The sequence below is a fragment of the Sphaerodactylus townsendi genome, linkage group LG12 (genome assembly GCF_021028975.2).
Source record: "Sphaerodactylus townsendi isolate TG3544 linkage group LG12, MPM_Stown_v2.3, whole genome shotgun sequence".
Taxonomy (NCBI): domain Eukaryota; kingdom Metazoa; phylum Chordata; class Lepidosauria; order Squamata; family Sphaerodactylidae; genus Sphaerodactylus; species Sphaerodactylus townsendi.
In genome coordinates, this window is record NC_059436.1 from 35,326,032 (window position 1) to 35,345,386 (window position 19,355).

A 19,355-nucleotide genomic window follows, 5' to 3' on the forward strand; every position below is an offset into this window, starting at 1 on the left:
TGGAACAGGCAGAAATCCAACAGGCACAGCCCTTTTCCCCCACCTGCACATGGGAATTCAGAGGTCCGGGTTTCTACCTCTCATGGTTACCTCTTTCCCTTACTTTGGCTGATTCCGCATGGGCCAAAAACAGCGGTGTGAAAACGGTATAAACTCTTTTACACCATTTTCACACCGTTTTCACACTGCTGTTTTTGGCCCATGCGGAATCAGCCTTTCAGACCTAGCAACCAGCTCATTCTATGGATGATTATTATGTATTTATAAAGTGTGGCCGTGGTACTTTTTAGAGTTATATAATGAGATAGCCCACCCCCTCCACACCCTGATCTGCTTACCACTGTACAAGTCAAAAGAACAAAACTATTCTCAGGATGTCCACATGATCAGATGTGGAACTTATGCAGGTATATACATCATCCAGGACTCGAATATGTAAGGCATAGTTTCTCTGGGCACAGAGCCTCTCTTCTTAAATGTTGAAAATAGGTTCAGAGCTGAGAACTGAGAAAAACTTGATCTGTGCCTTAAACAAGGTCAAAATGTCATCTGGCTCAGTTTTTCCCAACATAGAGAAAATCTTTACCAGTTTATTTTTTTTCGTCAATAGAGTTGCCAGCCTCCAGATAGTGGCTGGAGATCTCTTGCTATTACACCTGATCTCCAGGTGGTGGACATCTGTTCATCTAGAGAAAATGGCCACTTTGGAAGGACATTATACTCCAATAGTTATAGCCCAAAATCTCTAGGTATTTCCCAACCTGGGGTTGACAACTCTATCCATCATACATCTGTCAATGAGGATATTTAAGATAGGAAACTTACATAGTGATGCTGCTGAAGATACCCTTCACAATGGTTTCCTGGGTAACAATGCTGTTTTAACTTAGCTATTTCCTGCTTTTGGTAAACTGAGGAGCCAGACCAAAGATACTGCTCCACAATGACAGAGTCTCAGAAGTGTAAGTTCTTCCCTCAAGAACCATACTATATTCCTGGGTAAGTCATCACATTCCTCAATATTTTCAGATGCCAAAGAAATGTATTATCACAGAGAAACACTGGTGGCTCAAATTAAGCTGCAGCATTTTTTTTCCAATTTAGCTAAAATACACTGGGGAATGATCTATTTGACTTATACAACCTTGTGGAAATTTGACAGCTGAGTAGAGCTCCTAAGTACAGATGCAGTACACCCTTGTATACCAAGAACTGGAGGGAAACAGCAAGGGATAACAGTTGCTTTTCTACCATGCTTGTGATATTCCATTGGTTATCTGGCTGGTTTCTGTTGGAAAACAGAATGCAAGACTCGATGATCCTTTGGTGTGATCCAGCAGAGTGATTATTGCATTAAAACAAAGGCAGGATGTTTCTTCGCTTGATACAATATTATAATTATTTTTATTTTAAACACTTCTACCCTGCCTTTATATATGAAATCCTCAGACTTACAGTAAAAATTAACACAATAAAACACATTCCTGAAACATCAAAGACACTGCAATCCTAAAGAATAAAGCTGGTGTGCCTATTTGTTTTAAACAGCTAAGCTCTCACAACATTGTAGCCAGGCCCAAAGAGATCACATTACACATTACCTGGATATGATAAAAGCATTGATTACCATGGTCAGGTCACACTGTTTGAGGAATGACTGTAGTTGGCAGCTAAAGGAGACCTGAGCCTCCAACTGTAAGCCAGTATCTAGTTACACATAATACCAGGTGAGGATGACTGGGTTTTAACTGCAATACCAGATATAATTTCTTCCACAAAAACGAATCAGAACCGGAACATTTCCAGATAGGCTTCTCACATTAGTCACAAAGTCACACACCTTTTCTGAAAGGCAATGAATACCAGTGTACATTTCCCTTCTTATTCACTATTTTGCCTCAAGGTATGCAGGGTTCTACCCTCAGATCCGCTTTCATGTTGGACAGACGTATGGCAGAACCACCTCCCAACTTCTGACAGACCCTACGATTCAAAAAAGTCCTTGCTCAGTGCTTGCACCTCTGATCAAGCCTAAATTCATTGAGGATTTCAGCCAGAGGAGAAGCCCTGCACCGGAGATGATGGATCAGTACCAAAATTACATCCCTGGATACACAGGTGAAGGAAAATCCTGGTAAAACTGTGGAGTTGCCAAGGGGCGGGGTCTGTGTCAGAGCCAACCTCTGTGGTTGGCATGCTGGAGCAGAGGCCCTACTACTGTACTAGAGACACTTGGCCCATCCCATTCTAGTCGGAATGGGAGATCACCCAGAGTCTTCAGTAAGGTGCCTGAAAGAAGAAGAGTTGGATTTATACCCACCCTTTCTCTCCTGTAAGGAGACTCAACAGGGCTTACAAACTCCTTTTCCTCCCCCCACCTACCACAACAAACACCCTGTGAGATAGGTGGGGCTGAGAGAGCTTAGAACTGTGACTAGCCCAAGGTCACCCAGCTGGTGTGTGTTGGAGTGCACAGGCTAATCTAAATTCCCCAGATAAGCCTCCACAGCTCAGGTGGCAGAGCGGGGAATCAAACCCAGTTCCTCCAGATTAGAGTGCACCTGCTCTTAACCACTACACCACTGCTGCTCTCACATCTGCTCATTTTAGCCTTGCCAGTATAGGCAGGACTTACAAGACCATAAATGATTCACATTTGGCCTTCTCATCTTTAACCAGTATGGACAAATGAAGGATAGGTTTGACTGCAGTTATCAGCTAGGATGACTAAATGAAACTTCTGTTTTCAGAGACAGTGTAATTATGAATGGCAGTTGCTAGAGCGGTGGTGGCGAACCTATGGCACGGGTGCCAGAGGTGGCACTCAGAGCCCTCTCTGTGGGCACGTGCAAACAGACCCCCCCCCCACACACACACACATCTAGGCTGGCCTGGGCCGCTGGGCTCGATTATTAGCATTAAACCTAAGACCTAGTTTTGGGGAAGCAGTGTAGGTAACCCTGTTAAGCGCTGTTAAACTCCACTGATTTTCATGCGAAGATCTAAAGTGTGATCCTTTACCTGGGAGTAAGCTCAGTTGTTGGCAATGGGGCTTGCTTCTTAGTAAACCCTCCTAGGGTCGTGATTCACCTGTTGGAAGAGTTGCACAGTTGCTTCAAAGCAAAGCCTCTGACTACCACCAAGCTTACTCCGGAGTAACGCACGCCTTGGAGCCAACCGTTTTTTCTGAACAAAAACCTCAGTATTCAGGTTAAATTGCCGTGTATCGCAAAGTGTTTTGGGTTGCAATATGGGCACTCGGTCTCGAAAAGGTTTGCCATCACTGTGCTAGAGGAATATGCTCTCTAACTCAAGGAACAGTGGAGAGATACAGTGACTTTACAAAAAGTCTGCTGTGAGGACTGGTGATTCTATTTCATCTCTGCGTCCAGAGTAAATTGAATGACAGTCATACCCAATGCAGAATTATGCATACTCAGAGGATGCTATTTGTTTGATTTAGTGTTTAGATCTGGTTACTTTTTAGAGTTGCATCAGGCAGCCTCCTCAGTGAATGGTTCCTCTGAAACAGTTTTATTAATATGTTTATTGTTGCATACTGGGGAGTCCTGGGAATTATTGGCTTAGCTAGAAAAAGATGGGATTGTTTTGAAATTATTACAAGCTCAGAAGTCCCATAACATTTTCATATTCTTCGAGCACCTCTCCTAGTTTCTGCCAAGGCCCTGTCCACACAAGCTGAAATTGTTTTTGTATTGTCGAAGGTTTTCACGGCCAGAGTCACTTGGGTGCTGTGTGGTTTCCGAGCTGTATGGCCGTGTTCTAGCAGCATTCTCTCCTGATGTTTCGCCTGCATCTGTGGCTGGCATCTTCAGAGGAACTGATCGACACAGCACCCACCATGAAATTGTTTTTATTTGTTTTTCAGGTGCTATTCCTTATCAAGGTCACTTTCCTGTTTCAGACATGGAACCTAGGCCCCCTGTTCCGAGGACTGGGCCTCCACCTACTCCCCAGCCATGGCCCAATGCCAATTTGACACAGCTGGTTGAACAGAGAAAATACTCTCCATGCCACCCTGGCATCAGATTGTCATGCGGACCAGGATGGAGGCAATTCACAGCCTCTGCTGGCACGCAGCTGGTATCAGAACAGGGCGACCGGAAAATGATTTGCCACCCCGATATTCCACTGGTGTGTGGGCAGCAGGAGACACAGGGGCCCTGCCATGCAGACATTTCGTTATCATGTGGGCAGGGCTGGAGGAGTGCCCCTTTTCTCACCGGCACTGATCAGGTATGTGCAACAGCTCACCTGGTGAGGCTGGCCAGAGCTGGAGCAAATTCTTCTTCTGTCATGGTTCTTGTTCCTTGGAACAGCCTCCCGGAGGCAGCAAGGAGGATTGGTGCACTGGCACAGGTCAAGGGCACTATAAACCTTTGTTGTTCAAATAGGCTATTGAAATGAATGCAAATGAAATGTGTATAGGTGAGAACATGCAGCACAAAAGTCTTGATGGTCATTAGTCTATCCTTTTTATTTTTTTCTATTTTAATGTGTTTGTGCAGTGTGGTTTACACAGACATCTGTAAACCACCTTCAACCATTTTTGAAATAGTGCAAAAAGTGTGATAATTATATTTAACAAATTCCCTATTGGCATGGGGTTTCTGTTTGGGGGAAAACAGTTTTGACACAAAGCATCAGCTGATAATGAAGCCAGAGAGTGCGAGATAGAAAGCCCCTCAGGGAGGAATATAATGCTGTGTAAGTTCTCCTTGGAACTTGGTTGTGATTGCAGAGCTTAGATTTTCTGCGGAACACACACCCATTTGGCTATCAAGATCCAAGATTGGGGTCATTGTTCCCCTTCAAAGGAGCAGCAGTGGCGTAGTGGTTAAGAGCAGGTGCATTCTAATCTGGAGGAACCGGGCTTGATTCTCCGCTCTGCCGCCTGAGCTGTGGAGGCTTATCTGGGGAATTCAGATTAGCCTGTACACTCCCACACACCCCAGTTGGGTGACCGTGGGCTAGTCACAGCTCCTCGGAGCTCTCTCAGCCCCACCCACCTCACAGGGTGTTTGTTGTGAGGGGGGAAGGACAAGGAGATTGTAAGCCCCTTTGAGTCTCCTACAGGAGAGAAAGGGGGGATATAAATCCAAATTCCTCAGGATTCTTTTTACTCCAAATAAATCGTCCATTACTTTTATGAAAGAAGGGAACATTTACAGAACTCTAAAGGGGAGTGGACCCTATCCCACCGCTGCTCCAAGTTCCGTTGTTTTGAGACCTGGCAAGTCCTGCCATCCAAGACCTACCCCCAGTTTCCCCAAGGGCAGCCTCCTTTGCATCCTAGTTCTCAAGATGATGCTCAGAATCCATCCAAACGTATTTCCCCCTAGGGATTACCAGAAGAGCCAGAACTGACATGATGTCAGAAACAACTTTCCAAAGCAAGAATGAAATGCAAAAAGCCTTTGTTCCCCGGCTCATCTCTAATACCAGAAATTGGCCTGGTTGTACATAAATCTGCAGAAGGAAGAGTTGTGGGGGAGGGATATGACAAGGGAAGAGTTCAGCATCTCCCCACCCACAAACTCGTGCTTTTGCATATGCTAATACATGAAGCTGCCTTAAACCAGAGCCGGGGCTGTTTATTCCAGCTAGCGGCGGCACTTCAGGCTCTCGGACACGGAGAGGTCCTTCCTAGCATCTGCTACTCAAGATCTTTTAATAGGAGATGCCAGGGATGGAATCTGAGGCTTTCTGCATGCAAAACAGATGCTCTGCTTCTGAGCTTCAGCCTCTCTGCTTTACACAGGCTTGAGCCAGACCTGTGTTTTTTTTACAATTGCCAAAAAATATCGTTCTATCCCTTAAAAGATGCTGTCTTTTACAGAACTGTGGGTGCCCATGCCCTCATGAGTAAAAGTGTCTGTTAGTATTCTAACTTAACTCACCCCCAAAAAATTAATTATTTTTGATACCCCATCCTTTATTTAACCATTCTGTTATTCCTCATCTCTCTGACAGTGGTTCTCAACCTTCCTAATGCTGCAACCCTTTAATACAGTTCCTCATGTTGTGGTGACCCCCAACCCTAACATTTATCCATTTTACAGATGGAGAACACTGATGCAGAGAGACTTAGGCGACTTCTGTGAAAGGGTTGTTCGGCCCCCAAAGGGGTCACAACCCCCAGGTTGAGAACCACTGCTCTAAGATGTAGCAAGGTGTTAGGTCTCGAACCTTAAGCCAATAAATGGACTCTGTGGTGTTGATCGGTCGTGTTTATTGATGAGGCATCGAAGCACCAAAGCTTGGCAAATTTCTGACAAACCAGGCCTTTGCCTTCCCCTTTATCCCATTGCATTGTGTCCCCTTATCCCAAGAAACTGTGAAAACACAGACACCGGAGCTGAGGTGCCCCAAGATCAGCAGCAGATAGTAAGAGAAAGCCACCTGGCTTCCTGCCCCCACGAGATAATGGATGCAACTCTGTTTTTCATGGGACCAGGGTGTCAGGGAAAACCTAGTTATCTACAAAGCAAGTGAAGCCATAAAGTAAAGATCAAGGAAGGAATGTTCCAGATGACAGTGGTAACATATAGCAGGCTGGTTACATATATCTTTTAGCAGCATTGATTTTTAGCCTTAAGCAGTTACATTGAGGTAGGAATTATTATTTATTAAGCTTGTTATACCACCCACCACCAAAGGGCTCTGGGTAGTGTACAGAGATAAATGCATCTCAATCACATAGATACAATCCCCTTGACACAAGGGCAGCTTCTGTCTTTATAAAGTGAAAGGTTAGCCAGTAGATCTCATTGGCTACCTAGATTTTCATGTAGTCAGGTTGTGGGTGGAGGCCCTTTCTGTCTATTCGGTTTTATTACATGCTTTCTCCAAGGAGCTCAAGGCACCCCGCCTCCCCATTTCATCTTCACAACAAACCGTTGAGGTAGGCTGGGCTGAGAATGTTGATCCAAGGTCATTCCGTGGAAATTTGAACTGGGATCTCTTTCCACCTCTATACCAGCTTTGCAAGTTATGATTGCAACTCAGCCTTGTATGACTTACTTTGTGCCACCCCCAGCCCCAATAAGAACTCCCTCAGACTTCTTGCCTTTGGCTTTCAGCCAACCAGGATCGAAGCAGTGCCTCTCCCACGGGCAACAGACACAGTGGATGTGAGCCGATTCGGACGGACCCCCAGGCTAGATTTGCCCAACCTCATCCAGCGTAAAGCCATCTCAGGTAGGTGGGCAGAAAAAGAGACAGAGAACCTCATTATACCCAAGGCCGAGACACAACAGAATCATCCATTCCCAAAGAGGCCAGTTGGAGCAGTGGGTCATTAATAGACGTAGCAGGCATCCTGTTTTGCGCAGAGGTCAAATTCGTTACATTTCTGCAACTAAAAGTTGTTAATCGAGTCACACATAACATAGTTCCCCACCCAGCCAAGGCCAGAGTTGCAAACTATGTAGAGAAGCAACAGGCATCTTACTCTGTAGGTATTCCTCTGACCATTTTATTATTCCACCCATTCATAGCTGGAGTACAGCAACACTTGTATTTGCACCCACAGGAAGTCTCACTTCTGCACTACCAGCTTTTGAAATCAGTTACGCAGGCCAGTCAGATTTGGCTGCCGTAGTTGCGTAGTTGCGAGTCCAGTAGCACACCGGATGTAGCACACTGGATTTCAGCCCCTAGGCTGATTTGGTAGCCCTCAGGGCCTCTATGCTATACCCTTTTCCACTGAAAGATCGAAGTGCATTTAGTAGTGGTGCGGTGGAAGAGAGAGTAGAGTGCTTCTGCTGTAGAAAATAGTCTCGAACAACTATGAGCATTATAATTTGGTTGCTAGGTGTGGCTTAGACTGGGGCCCCCTGGACTAGGCTCCCCCCCCACCACCACCACCACTCCACTGCCCTAGAGAGAGTTTAACTTACCAGAAATGGCAGGCAAGCAAATGATGAGTTGGGATGAGGCAGGCGGGCAGGCACAGCAGGGGGCTGTTCACTATTTTTGCCTAGTTATTTTTGGAGCCCAGAGTCCTCTTGATCCTGCCTATGCACCAAAAGTCCTCCCCTTCCTCCCCAGGGTACACGGGCTTCATCCCCCGCTTCACCTGGATCATGGGAGTCAACTACCGGAAGGGAGTCACAGATGCTATGAATGAATTTGACTGCAATCAGGTAAAGCAAATCAAAAGTAGGGACAGCAGCTGGATAATACTTGTCAAGGATGCTTTAACGGATGGGAATTGTAGCCCATGAACATCTGGAGGGCCAACGTTGGACACCCCTGCTTTAGATGATCATACATTGAGCAGGGGTTGAACTGGCTGACCTGTTTTTGTTTTGTCATCAAGTCACAGCTGAGTTATGGTGACCCATAGGGCTTTTAGGGCACAAGATGTTCAAAGGTAGTTCGACATTGCCTGCCTTTGTGTCATACCCCGGTGTTCCTTGGAGGCTCCCATCCAAATACTTGCCAGGGTGGAGGCTGAGAGTGTGTGACTGGCCCAAGGTCACCCAGCAAGTTTCCATGGCAGAGTGGGGGTTCAAACCTGGGTTTCCCAGATCCTATCAGGCACCTTAAATACTACTCCAGTGGTTCTTAACCTTCCTAATGCCGTGACCCTTTAATACAGTTCCTCATGTTGTGGTGACCCCCAACCCTAACATTTATCCATTTTACAGATGGAGAACACTGATGCAGAGTCTTAGGCGACCCCTGTGAAAGGGTTGCTTGACCCCCAAAGGGGTTGCGACCCACAGGTTGAGAACCACTGTACTACACCATGCTGGCAGTCTTGTACAGCCCCTTCCAATCCTGTAGCAGAGGTCTAGCTATAGAACTAGTTTTATACCCCCCACAACAAAGATAGAACTCTGTAGTTGGTCAGCACCAGTATGAGAGGCCTCAAGAGGGTGGTTTGAGGGGGTTCTGCCCTGTTGCTTTCATCCCACAGCTTCTAACCTGAAGTGGCTAAACCAGTGTTTCCCAACCTTTTCGAGGTCAGGGTACCCTTGACCTCACTCTTCATATCTCACGGTACCCCTGCCACCACCCTTCACCTTCACCTTCCCCTCCCATTGCCCCTGCTTGCCACACCCCCACCTTCCCCTCCCAGGGTGAAGGGAAGCACTGCGGGTGGTGGCGGCTGCTGACCTTGTGGCAGGCCCTGCCCCATGTCCTTGCTGGCGCCGGTGGAAGACACCACAAAAATGAGGGGGGGCGGTAGTGTTGCCGTGGTACCCCTGGGACATGCTCATGGCACCCCAGGGTACCTGGGAACCCTGGTTGAGAATGGCTGGGCTAAACCCACCCTCCATTTCTGCTTTTCCTCAGAGGGAGTCACGCAGCAAAAGGCTCATCACCTTGGCAAGCTGTCCCTAAAGGCAGTCAAGAACAAACCACTATTAACTGGACAGGGGTTGGCTCTGCAATCCCAAGCTGACTTTCTGGCTGCGGTTGTTTTTAAAAAGCTCTCTTGTCTCCATTAAAAGACGCTGCTGGTTTTAAAGCCTTCAGCTCTTGCAAATGCTGGGAACTTGGGTTACTATGACCCTGTGACTGAACTTGGTATTTTAAACTTCGGTTTCCTGCCACTTGTTTTAGCCTTGGCTTGCAAAAAAGAGTTTTAAAAAGGCTTGCTGTGCTAATTAGAACAAAGCTTTCCTTGTCTCCATCCGTGATTTACTGCTAGCGCAATTTTATGCTGGAAACCAACCCCAACACCCTCTGAAGCATGCACTGTCTAAATATAGCAAGAGCTGCAGAGAAATATAGCAATGATAGATTGGCAGACTTAAGAGGGGCTGCTGGCTTTGAAAGTGTTGCAAGAGTGTTGACAAGCAGAAAAGCCACTGATTAACCAGTGGACTGGACTTGGCAGTGACAGAAGAAGATCATGAGAAGTCTGTTCAAGGGTTGTCAGTCTTCTCTTCTACCTTCAGGACAGCAGGAAACAGAAAGTGCAGCCTTGCCTAATTCATTCAAGTGGGTGGAAGCTTCCAAGTAGACATTGCAAGCTAGGGGCACCCTCTCCCATCTTTTGCATGCTATAACTGTTTGCACTGGTAGATCATCAGTCTCCTCTAAACTCAGTCTAAAGCTGATGAAGTGAGTTGCAAATACTTTGCAATGTTAAGAAATTGGGCCTTGGGATTCCTCACTTTCCCTTTCAACCCGTCCCCCACCCCCACCCCCCATGTCTGAACAAACTTTTATGAGAGTTAAAAACTGGAGGTACATTTCACTTAGTTCCCCAAATAGCTAAATTGTGTGGAAGAATAAATTACTGGCAGCCAGACCCCCCTACCCCCCCAATACACAAGTTTCTGCTGGAAGCACTGCTCTGGCAGCCCTCTGAATGAAGCGGCAATCCATACAGGTTCAGCATCTTCTGAGGGAGAGAGATGTTGTTCCGCTATATTTGTGCCAGGAAACAATTGTGGCTCTTTTCACTCGTAGCAGGTGTAGAATGCCCCTTCCCTTCGTAGAGGATTATGGTAATGGTAGAGAACAGTAAACCATACAGAGATGCAGTAGGCAGCCTCCTCTAGGATGTTCTTGACTTTTTCCTTCTCAGATAATTTTAATGTGCTTGTCCACACTGTGGAAGAAATGGCCATCTTCACCACTGACAGACAGTTAATACAAAATAGGGTCAGGCTAGAGATGCCGCAATGAATACCACATTAACATTTTATGCAGACCTGAAACTGGTTATAAGGGGGTGACAGTTGGTTATGTCATGACAGCCACAGAGGAAATACTTGTTGATTTGGGCTTAGGCGCCTAAGGAGCTGCAGTCATTTTACAACCTTCATTAGTAAAAATAATGGTAACAATCAACATAAAGTTGGATTGTTAAAAGGTTTCCAGATCTTCTGAGCACCAGAAGGATTATGATCTGCAGGAACTGCAGAGCAGGATTTTATCTCCACCTGCCTCTCTTCAACATGCATTTCTGAAAATGTCACTGCAATATTTGCTTAGCATTATGTAATGTTCTCAAACCCAACATAATATACCCTTACTGCTGCAAATGCTAATTAACCTCATCAGCTCAGTGGTAGAGAATCGAAGTACTGACAAGATTTACTGGAGAACAGCTGGGAGAGAGTTGGGACCACCCTCGGGCAAGCTACGATTATCTGCCCACGGTTGCCATAAACTGGACCAGATTTGATCCCAGGCCTTTCCATTACTAATCTGCAAGGGCTACATGAAACTTGATCCTTCAACAGCAGTACCTATCCAAATATCTGCAGCTGGGGGCAACAAGGTTGGGCTTTATGTCCTGCTTGTGGGCTTTTCTATGGCAGCTAGCTGACCATGGAGGGAATGAGATGCTGGTCAGAACAATTCCTAGAATGCTGACCTTACATTATTCTATTTCAAGTACATTGCAGGAATTAACACTTAGTTGGCTGTCTAAACACCCTCAATGTCAGTGTTAAAAATCAAGGACACTCCCCAACCTAACAACTTGACTAGTCCCTGGCTGAAGATAAAAAGCAAATAGATAAGAAAAACCAAAGATAACAATATGCTCATTTAGGAGCAACTGTTTGTTTCAGTGCACACCCCCACGGAATTTCTGTAAAGGACTGTGGTCTCTTGGGGTCACTGGGGCCAAGCCCCTGCAATTTCCACATATCAAGGCAAATAGTTGCCACCTCTTGCCATGCAATGTCTCATTTGTCCTTTCACAGGAAAAGATGAGAAGCCCGCTGTACAGCTTTGGCAGGCGATTTCCCCGCACCTACTGGCCCAATACCAAGATATACAACAGCCGAGGCCTGATCCCATACTACACTGGGTTTGTGCCAAGTAAGTCAGCAACCAACACACCCAGTCATAAGAACCCAGCCCAGTTTTCTGAGACTTCTGTAATCGCCCCTTTTGAAGAGATGCTGCCCTCTGGCTACAGAAAGCCAAGGGGAAAGCTAGGCTTGGTCACTAGTCACAGAAACAGGCGCCCTAACCTCCCCCCCCCCCCCAAGGGACGTGGAAGAGCTGCACCAGCAATATTTCACAAAAACATACAGAACAGCACTTAGTTATCCTTGGGGGTCTATTGCGTTTCCCTTTGCAACAAAAAAGCTGCCTTGTGTAAAATTGTAGAGATGAGTGCTAATTCACTGCAGCAATAGGAAAAGTGTGCCACTTAGCACTTTAAGGGCTATTTCATTCCAGCACAAATTTTTGAGGGCAGCCCACTTTGCTGGATGCTGGCTGAACAAAAGGGATCTCTCCGCCATAAAAGCTGATGCAGAAATAAAGTGGTTAGCCCTTGAGACGCAACATACGTAGACACCCCCATCTATGTGGAACCTTAATGCTTAAAAGTAATGATGCTCAAAAAAACTATTACAGGAACTGGTTGCCTTTAAGATTTCCCCCCTCCTGCAACCTGTTCTTGTCAGCAACTGGATTAGACAACCAGAAACTTTTAGCTGTCATGATCTCTGGCCACGTTAAAACACTCCAAGGGCTGCCAATACTTCTTCCAGTTTTTAAGTGTTTTACTGCTTTCAGAAGGCATAGCACACTTGGCAATATTAAGGTTTTTGGGGTTTTCTTCATTAGCCAGTGCCAATTGGGTTCCAATCAGGTGACTGTTTGGAGAAAGGATGCATCACCCAGGAAGTAGATTCAAAGGTCCTGTCCCATTATCAAAAAATTGCCTTAGAATTCAACTGTCCCTTCTCAGCAATAAGGCACTTGGCATTCTACAGAAACCCAAAAACCTGCACACGAGGCCGATGAAAGACTTCACTGGTTGCCAGCTCCCATCCATATTTAGTCAAGGTTTACATGAAACAAGGACAGGTGAATGATCAAACCTGTAAAAAGTGGATATTTTTGAAGTATATTTTAGTTGCTTGATAATTGAAAAGCACAGAAATGAGCAAAGAAACACTAGGCAAAAAACTGCTTTTTAACTTTTCTATCCCAGGCAATTGTACCTTTTATTTTTTGGTTTAGTGGGGATAGCCAATATCCCAGCAGGCAAAACTGATTCCACTTGTCAACTCCTGGAAATTAGACACACTCCAGCAACATCCCGTATCAGGATCTTAACAGCAGTGCCCTATCAGTCTTCCATGTCAAGTAGCCTAAATCTTTTTAATGTTTAGAGTATCTCTGCTGTATCCCTTACATGATCAAGGTCACCTTCTTTGCCCTTTAACCTAGAACCGTGGTGGCGAACCTTTGGCACTCCAGATGTTATGGACTACAATTCCCATCAGCCCCTGCCAGCATGGCCAATTGGCCATGCTGGCAGGGGCTGATGGGAATTGTAGTCCATAACATCTGGAGTGCCAAAGGTTCGCCACCATGGACCTAGAATCATGAACTATCCAAGCCACTTTATTCAAGCACAGGAACAATCTTCCTATAGCTCATCTACTTTCTGCACAATTTACTCTGGATCAGAAGCCAAACCCAGAGCAATGACTCATGCAGAAGGCAGCTTTCTCTGAAGGCGTTTTTTGCTGCATTAAAATTTGGTTGCTTCAAACTGCACCTGATGCAGTACTGCAGAAATAATGATTCCCGCATAGATGCCAAATAGGCAAGGTCACATCAGTAGTTCATCCAAGGAAGTGGCAGATAGCTTCCTCTTATGCAAAGCCCCAGAGCAGCACAGTGGCCTTCATTTGCTTAGCCCAGGCAGTAAAACCATTGAAGTCAAACAGACACACCTATGAATGCTGTCCTGTTACCACACGTTGAGTGAGAACAAGTCTGAGCAGAAACAGCTGACTCAAGTATGTCGTTTTCCCAGCCATCAGGCACAACTACGCTCTAACCTTTGGAAACAGCACCCGGAAAGCTTACTATGATGAACTACTGCGGAGACAACAAGCGGTGTGAAAAAGCTTTTAATGTCTGTACAGCGTCAGACAGATGACATCAAGAAGAAAGCTGGAAGTGCAGAACAAAGAAACCAAGAACAAGGTTGGAATGAATAAAGTCCATACAAGCTTTAAACAAAATGTACAGGGGTTTACAGCCGGGGTCTTAGGCTGCCTCCTCCTCTGCTTCCTCTTCAAACTCGCCCTCCTCCTCAGCCGTAGCATCTTGATACTGTTGGTACTCAGACACCAGGTCGTTCATGTTGCTTTCAGCCTCTGTAAACTCCATCTCATCCATGCCTTCCCCAGTGTACCAGTGCAAGAAAGCCTTTCGGCGAAACATAGCTGTGAACTGCTCCGAGATGCGTTTGAACAGCTCCTGGATGGCAGTGCTATTGCCAATGAAGGTGGCAGACATTTTCAGGCCCCGGGGAGGGATGTCACAGACAGCTGTTTTCACGTTATTGGGAATCCACTCCACAAAATAGCTGCTATTCTTGTTCTGCACATTCAACATCTGCTCATCCACCTCTTTCATAGACATGCGCCCCCTGAAAACAGCAGCTACTGTGAGATAGCGCCCATGACGGGGATCACAGGCTGCCATCATATTCTTGGCATCAAACATTTGTTGCGTGAGCTCTGGCACCGTCAGGGCACGGTACTGTTGGCTCCCACGGCTGGTGAGAGGAGCAAAGCCAGGCATAAAGAAATGCAGCCGGGGAAAGGGGACCATGTTGACTGCCAGTTTGCGCAGGTCAGCATTTAGCTGCCCTGGGAAACGCAGGCAAGTGGTCACCCCGCTCATGGTGGCCGACACCAAGTGGTTCAGGTCACCATAGGTGGGAGTTGTCAGCTTGAGGGTTCTGAAGCAGATGTCGTAAAGGGCTTCATTGTCAATGCAGTAGGTCTCGTCTGTGTTCTCTACCAGTTGGTGCACTGAGAGAGTAGCATTGTAGGGCTCAACCACAGTGTCCGACACTTTGGGGGAGGGGACCACACTGAAAGTGTTCATAATTCGGTCTGGATACTCTTCACGGATCTTGCTGATTAGGAGCGTACCCATGCCAGAGCCAGTGCCACCCCCAAGGGAATGTGTGAGTTGGAAACCCTGGAGACAGTCACAGCTTTCTGCTTCCTTCCTTACAACATCTAACACTGAGTCAACCAGCTCGGCACCTTCTGTGTAGTGGCCCTTGGCCCAGTTGTTGCCTGCTCCACTCTGACCTGTAAAAAAGTAACTTGTTAGCAGACATAGTCAGACCTTTTTTTCTTTAATGGAAATTCAGACTATCTTTCTGGGCCTGCCAGAAGCCGTGAAGTGTCTCCTTGTTTATCCAAATAACAGATTCACAGCTTCTTGGACAAGTACTATCTAGAAGCTGTAGACTACACTTGGCAGTTGTTTTGCTCCAAATTGCATAAAATGATCTCAGCCCCATCAAAGTACATATCAGCACATCTGAGATCACCAAGCTCCTGGTTCACACCCTTAAATTGCTCATACAAATCCCAATGCTGACAGGGCTCAAACACATAAGAACTTAACATCCAAGCCAACCTTCATTTCCAAGAACACACCTTCTGGCACAAGTATTGTTCTAGCTTTAAAACATATCCTCTGGCAATTCAGTTTTACTATACAGGGAATGTAGTGTGTATCACTTTCACAAGTTTAACAAGATGCAGTCAATGCAGGTGGCGCTTCCAACCCAATTTTTTAAAATGACACTTTATCACCATTAACACCAGCTGAATTGTATGCATTATATATATTTAAAAGCATTTTCTACATTTGTTTGATGTCTAAGTAACAACATTAAGGCAAACCCTAGGGAGTGGGCAATTACATAAAGCAATTTGTTAGCTACCAAGCTGTTGTTTTAACGACTTTCAAGTGCCACACACACACACCCCAATTTATATTTGCTCTCCCCACAACTAGGATAGAACAAACAAGTTTAAGGATCAGTATTTCAGTTCTGTTCTCAGCCACCACCGCAAGACCATATGTTACTCACCAAAGACAAAGTTATCTGGGCGGAAGATCTGCCCAAAAGGGCCAGAGCGCACTGAATCCATGGTCCCAGGCTCCAGGTCCACCAACACAGCCCGAGGAACATATTTGCCCCCTGTGGAAGTCAGAAATGTTGAGCAGAGAAGCTGATAGAAATGCTCAATTTTGAAATACAGAAACCAGAGAGGTATGCTTGTGCCACTCAATGAACTGTAAGGATCTTTCCAAACCAGCAGGGTGAGGGCCCTTGAGCTTTATTACCCAACAGCATATGGCATAGGCTAAAAAAACCCCAAAATAAATCAATGGCTACTGCATACACAAGCTCTTACCATACAATCATAATGCCCCTAGAACAGTGGTGGCGAACCTTTGGCATTCCAGTTGTTATGGACTACAATTCCCATCAGCCCCTGCCAGCATGGCCAATTGACCATGCTGGGGGCTGATAGTGTGAATCCATAACTGGCAGGGGGCTGAAGAATACCAAGAATTCGCCTAGCTTCGGCCCTTAATATTTTATTCTTCACACTGTACATGCCCCACCATGCCAGATACGCAATCACAGCTCCTTCCAAAAGCCGTGCAATGCTTCAATTTGGGTTGGGCTTCCTGAACAGAGTCCAATGAGCTGAAGATCTGATCTCTCCTTCCGTTTTCTAACACAGGATTACCTCATCAACTGACAGAGTCCAAATGACATAAACTTTATAGGTCTTATCCTTCCTGTACCCTTACCTTATAATTTTCATAATGAAATAAGACGCTTGTTTTTAAAGGTTGGAATAACATCTCCATTTAATCTAAAGCCCTGGAACCATTCATACTTATGAATATTAACATTATGCAACACTTAACAAAAGCTACCAGCTATTTTACTTCTCGAGAAAGACTCATTCGCTCACGACTAGACATATTTATCTATTTTATAATTTAAATTTAATAGATCACCCACCCCCGGAGGGCTCTAAGCAGTGTAACAGTTGAATAACATAAAACCTTAAAACCATCATTTAAAATCCAAAAATATTAATTTTGCATATAATAACACATTTCCAGTCAACGCATCACATTCAGAGTCTGAGAGTCACACATTATGTTGCAGAAAGAAAAAATGCCCAGCCAATCTAACAAGCCAAAGACAGATATATTTTTAATATAAAAACAGGCATGAAAAGTGTTTTGCTAATGCTCAGATAGGCTCTTAATAAATTACATCATGCGTCCAAGGAGTGATTGCTATTTTGGGAGGTGGGTAAATAGACAAAATAGTACCTATGGCGTTCATCTAAAAACGATCGGGCCAGACCTACTCTAGAGAAGACCTCAATGACAAAACACGCTTGAGACAGAAACACTCATGCATTGCGTTGCATATACACCAGGAATCAACTTCTTTAGGAGGAAGAGACCAGATAAAAGGTGCCGAAGCTCAGCTAATAAGATCAAGGCCCCTTTAATGTACATAATCAGGATTGAGGATACAGACATACTCAGTGACCACCTGGCCCAAACCAAAGTGGCTTCGGCCATGGGTGAGTCTGGAGTCGAATCATCATGGCCAGACTTGTCACACTGGCGACACCCCCCCCCCCCCACGTTCTCATCAGCTCCTCACCAGTGGCCTCGTTGTAATACACATTGATGCGCTCGAGCTGGAGATCGCTGTCACCGTGGTAAGTGCCGGTGGGGTCGATGCCATGTTCATCTGAGATTACCTCCCAGAACTACGACGCAACAAGATAAAAATTAATACACGAGAAACCCACGGCCTCCCTTTAGGCCTCCTCCTCCCCAGCCCGGCCATCTCCCCAACGGCCAACCCGCACCTTAGCGCCGATCTGATTGCCGCATTGGCCAGCCTGCAAGTGCACGATCTCTCTCATGATGGCGGACGCAGGATCTAGTGGCGTCGGAGCTCTAAGCTGCCTCGTCTGATGTCGTTAGCGGCGCAAGAATACTAGCTGCGTCAAGGTAACGGACGCAACCTTATATAGCGAGCCGCATGAAAGTGGGCGGGGTTTTGGGTGGCTTGCGCGCGCGGCGCTGCAGTCTCACTCCACCTCCTCTTCTGTGTGTCGATTGGCGCAGCCAATCAGGTGAAGGTGAGGATTGGGTAAATGGGCTGTCGATCTTACACAAAATAAAAAACGTGCACTTTTGGCTCGAGCTCATTCTCCCGCCTTCTCTTTCATTGGTACGTTGCAACGGTCGATTCGAGCAACGGCTCCTCCCTCCTCCCCTCTCATTGGTCCGCTGAAGTTCCCTCTTTCACGAGCCCAACGTTTCAACGGCCTGTTGGATTATTTGAATGATTGATAGCGAGCGTTGATTGGCTCCTTTCTTGTTGACGCGGGAGTTAGCACGAGAACTGTTTCTTAGTAACGGCTGCAGTAATAACCCGCGCCCAAGAGCGCGCCGCTCTGCGTCCCCAGTACCTCGCGTACAGTCTATTCAGGATGCTTAGTACGCTATTTCCGTAGTGTACCGTACGCTATTGGTGTAATGGCTCAGTCCTCTACAGGCGGTTGCGGCGGACGCGTAACCACGGCTTCAGAGAGCAATGGAATCTAGCACTATAATGATCTCCAAGGAGGCCTGCCAGGGTCCCAAAACACACTCTACGCAGCCATGACAACGGTTTTAGCACCACTGCTCTCTCATGACGACGGTCCTCCACTGCTACAAACGTGGTCTAGTAACATTTGTTGATACGTACACAGGCCAGATGGTTGTACAGTGAAGAAAACAGGTGACTAATTCAGCAAGCATTAAACAACATAAAAATACATGCAGAAGCACGAGGAAGATAGCATAGCCTTCTCACCATCATATTGAAAAAAACCATTTTAAAGACTACATATAATGCTCTATTCCCCCCCCCCCCCCCAAATTTTCACATTTGTAGTATGCGGAGTGCTGGGCTAAGACCTAAAAGACTCAGGACTGGACCCCTGTTCTGCCATGGGAACTTGCTGTGTGATGTTACTTAGCCGAATTTAGCTCCCAAGGTTGGTGAAAGGATAAAATGAAAGATAGGACAATAATAAAAACCACTCTGGCTCTCCCTCATTGGAGAGAAAGGCAGGGTATAAATGAAGTAAATACATAAAGGCTCTTGGAAGCCTAAAGGAGACTGATTTGCTTAGGGGTACAAGGTGCCCCATGACTAACATCAGGAGATGGGGGCAGGATGATACTGCCAGATCTAGGTTGGGAAACTCCTGGAGATTTAGGGATGGAGTCTGGGGAGGGCAGGGACCCATGGGCAGAGCAAAGGGGAATTGTGCCCCCGTGCCCCTGCCATGCCCCCATCCCACCCCACAACACCCTCGCAGGGGCATGCGGCCAATGCATCGTGCACCTTCCCCCTTGGTGCTGCTACCTCACTGCAGGAACCTCAGTGGGATGGTGAACAATTGTGAGCTTCCCATGGAGAAGGCAAAAGCAAGCCTTGCCTCTGCTTGAAACAGTACCTGAGCTGAAAA

At 46.2% G+C, this 19,355-nt stretch overlaps 2 protein-coding genes across 2 annotated transcripts; one reads left to right on the forward strand and one right to left on the reverse strand.

Moving 5' to 3' along the window:
* The first annotated feature begins 928 nt into the window (after nucleotides 1–928).
* FAM166A (family with sequence similarity 166 member A) lies at nucleotides 929–13,869 on the forward strand. The gene is made up of 7 exons (XM_048512196.1): nucleotides 929–999; nucleotides 1,904–2,118; nucleotides 3,890–4,257; nucleotides 7,104–7,221; nucleotides 8,074–8,168; nucleotides 11,700–11,817; nucleotides 13,781–13,869. The coding sequence occupies exons 1-7, from the start codon at nucleotides 944–946 to the stop codon at nucleotides 13,867–13,869; spliced, it is 1,059 nt and encodes a 352-aa protein (XP_048368153.1). The 5' UTR covers nucleotides 929–943.
* On the reverse strand, nucleotides 13,862–17,857 carry TUBB4B (tubulin beta 4B class IVb). Its single transcript, XM_048512195.1, has 4 exons — nucleotides 17,697–17,857; nucleotides 17,486–17,594; nucleotides 15,872–15,982; nucleotides 13,862–15,077 (listed from the first exon to the last, which is right to left on the reverse strand). The coding sequence occupies exons 1-4, from the start codon at nucleotides 17,751–17,753 to the stop codon at nucleotides 14,017–14,019; spliced, it is 1,338 nt and encodes a 445-aa protein (XP_048368152.1). The 5' UTR covers nucleotides 17,754–17,857; the 3' UTR covers nucleotides 13,862–14,016.
* Between the last annotated feature and the right edge of the window lie 1,498 nt (nucleotides 17,858–19,355).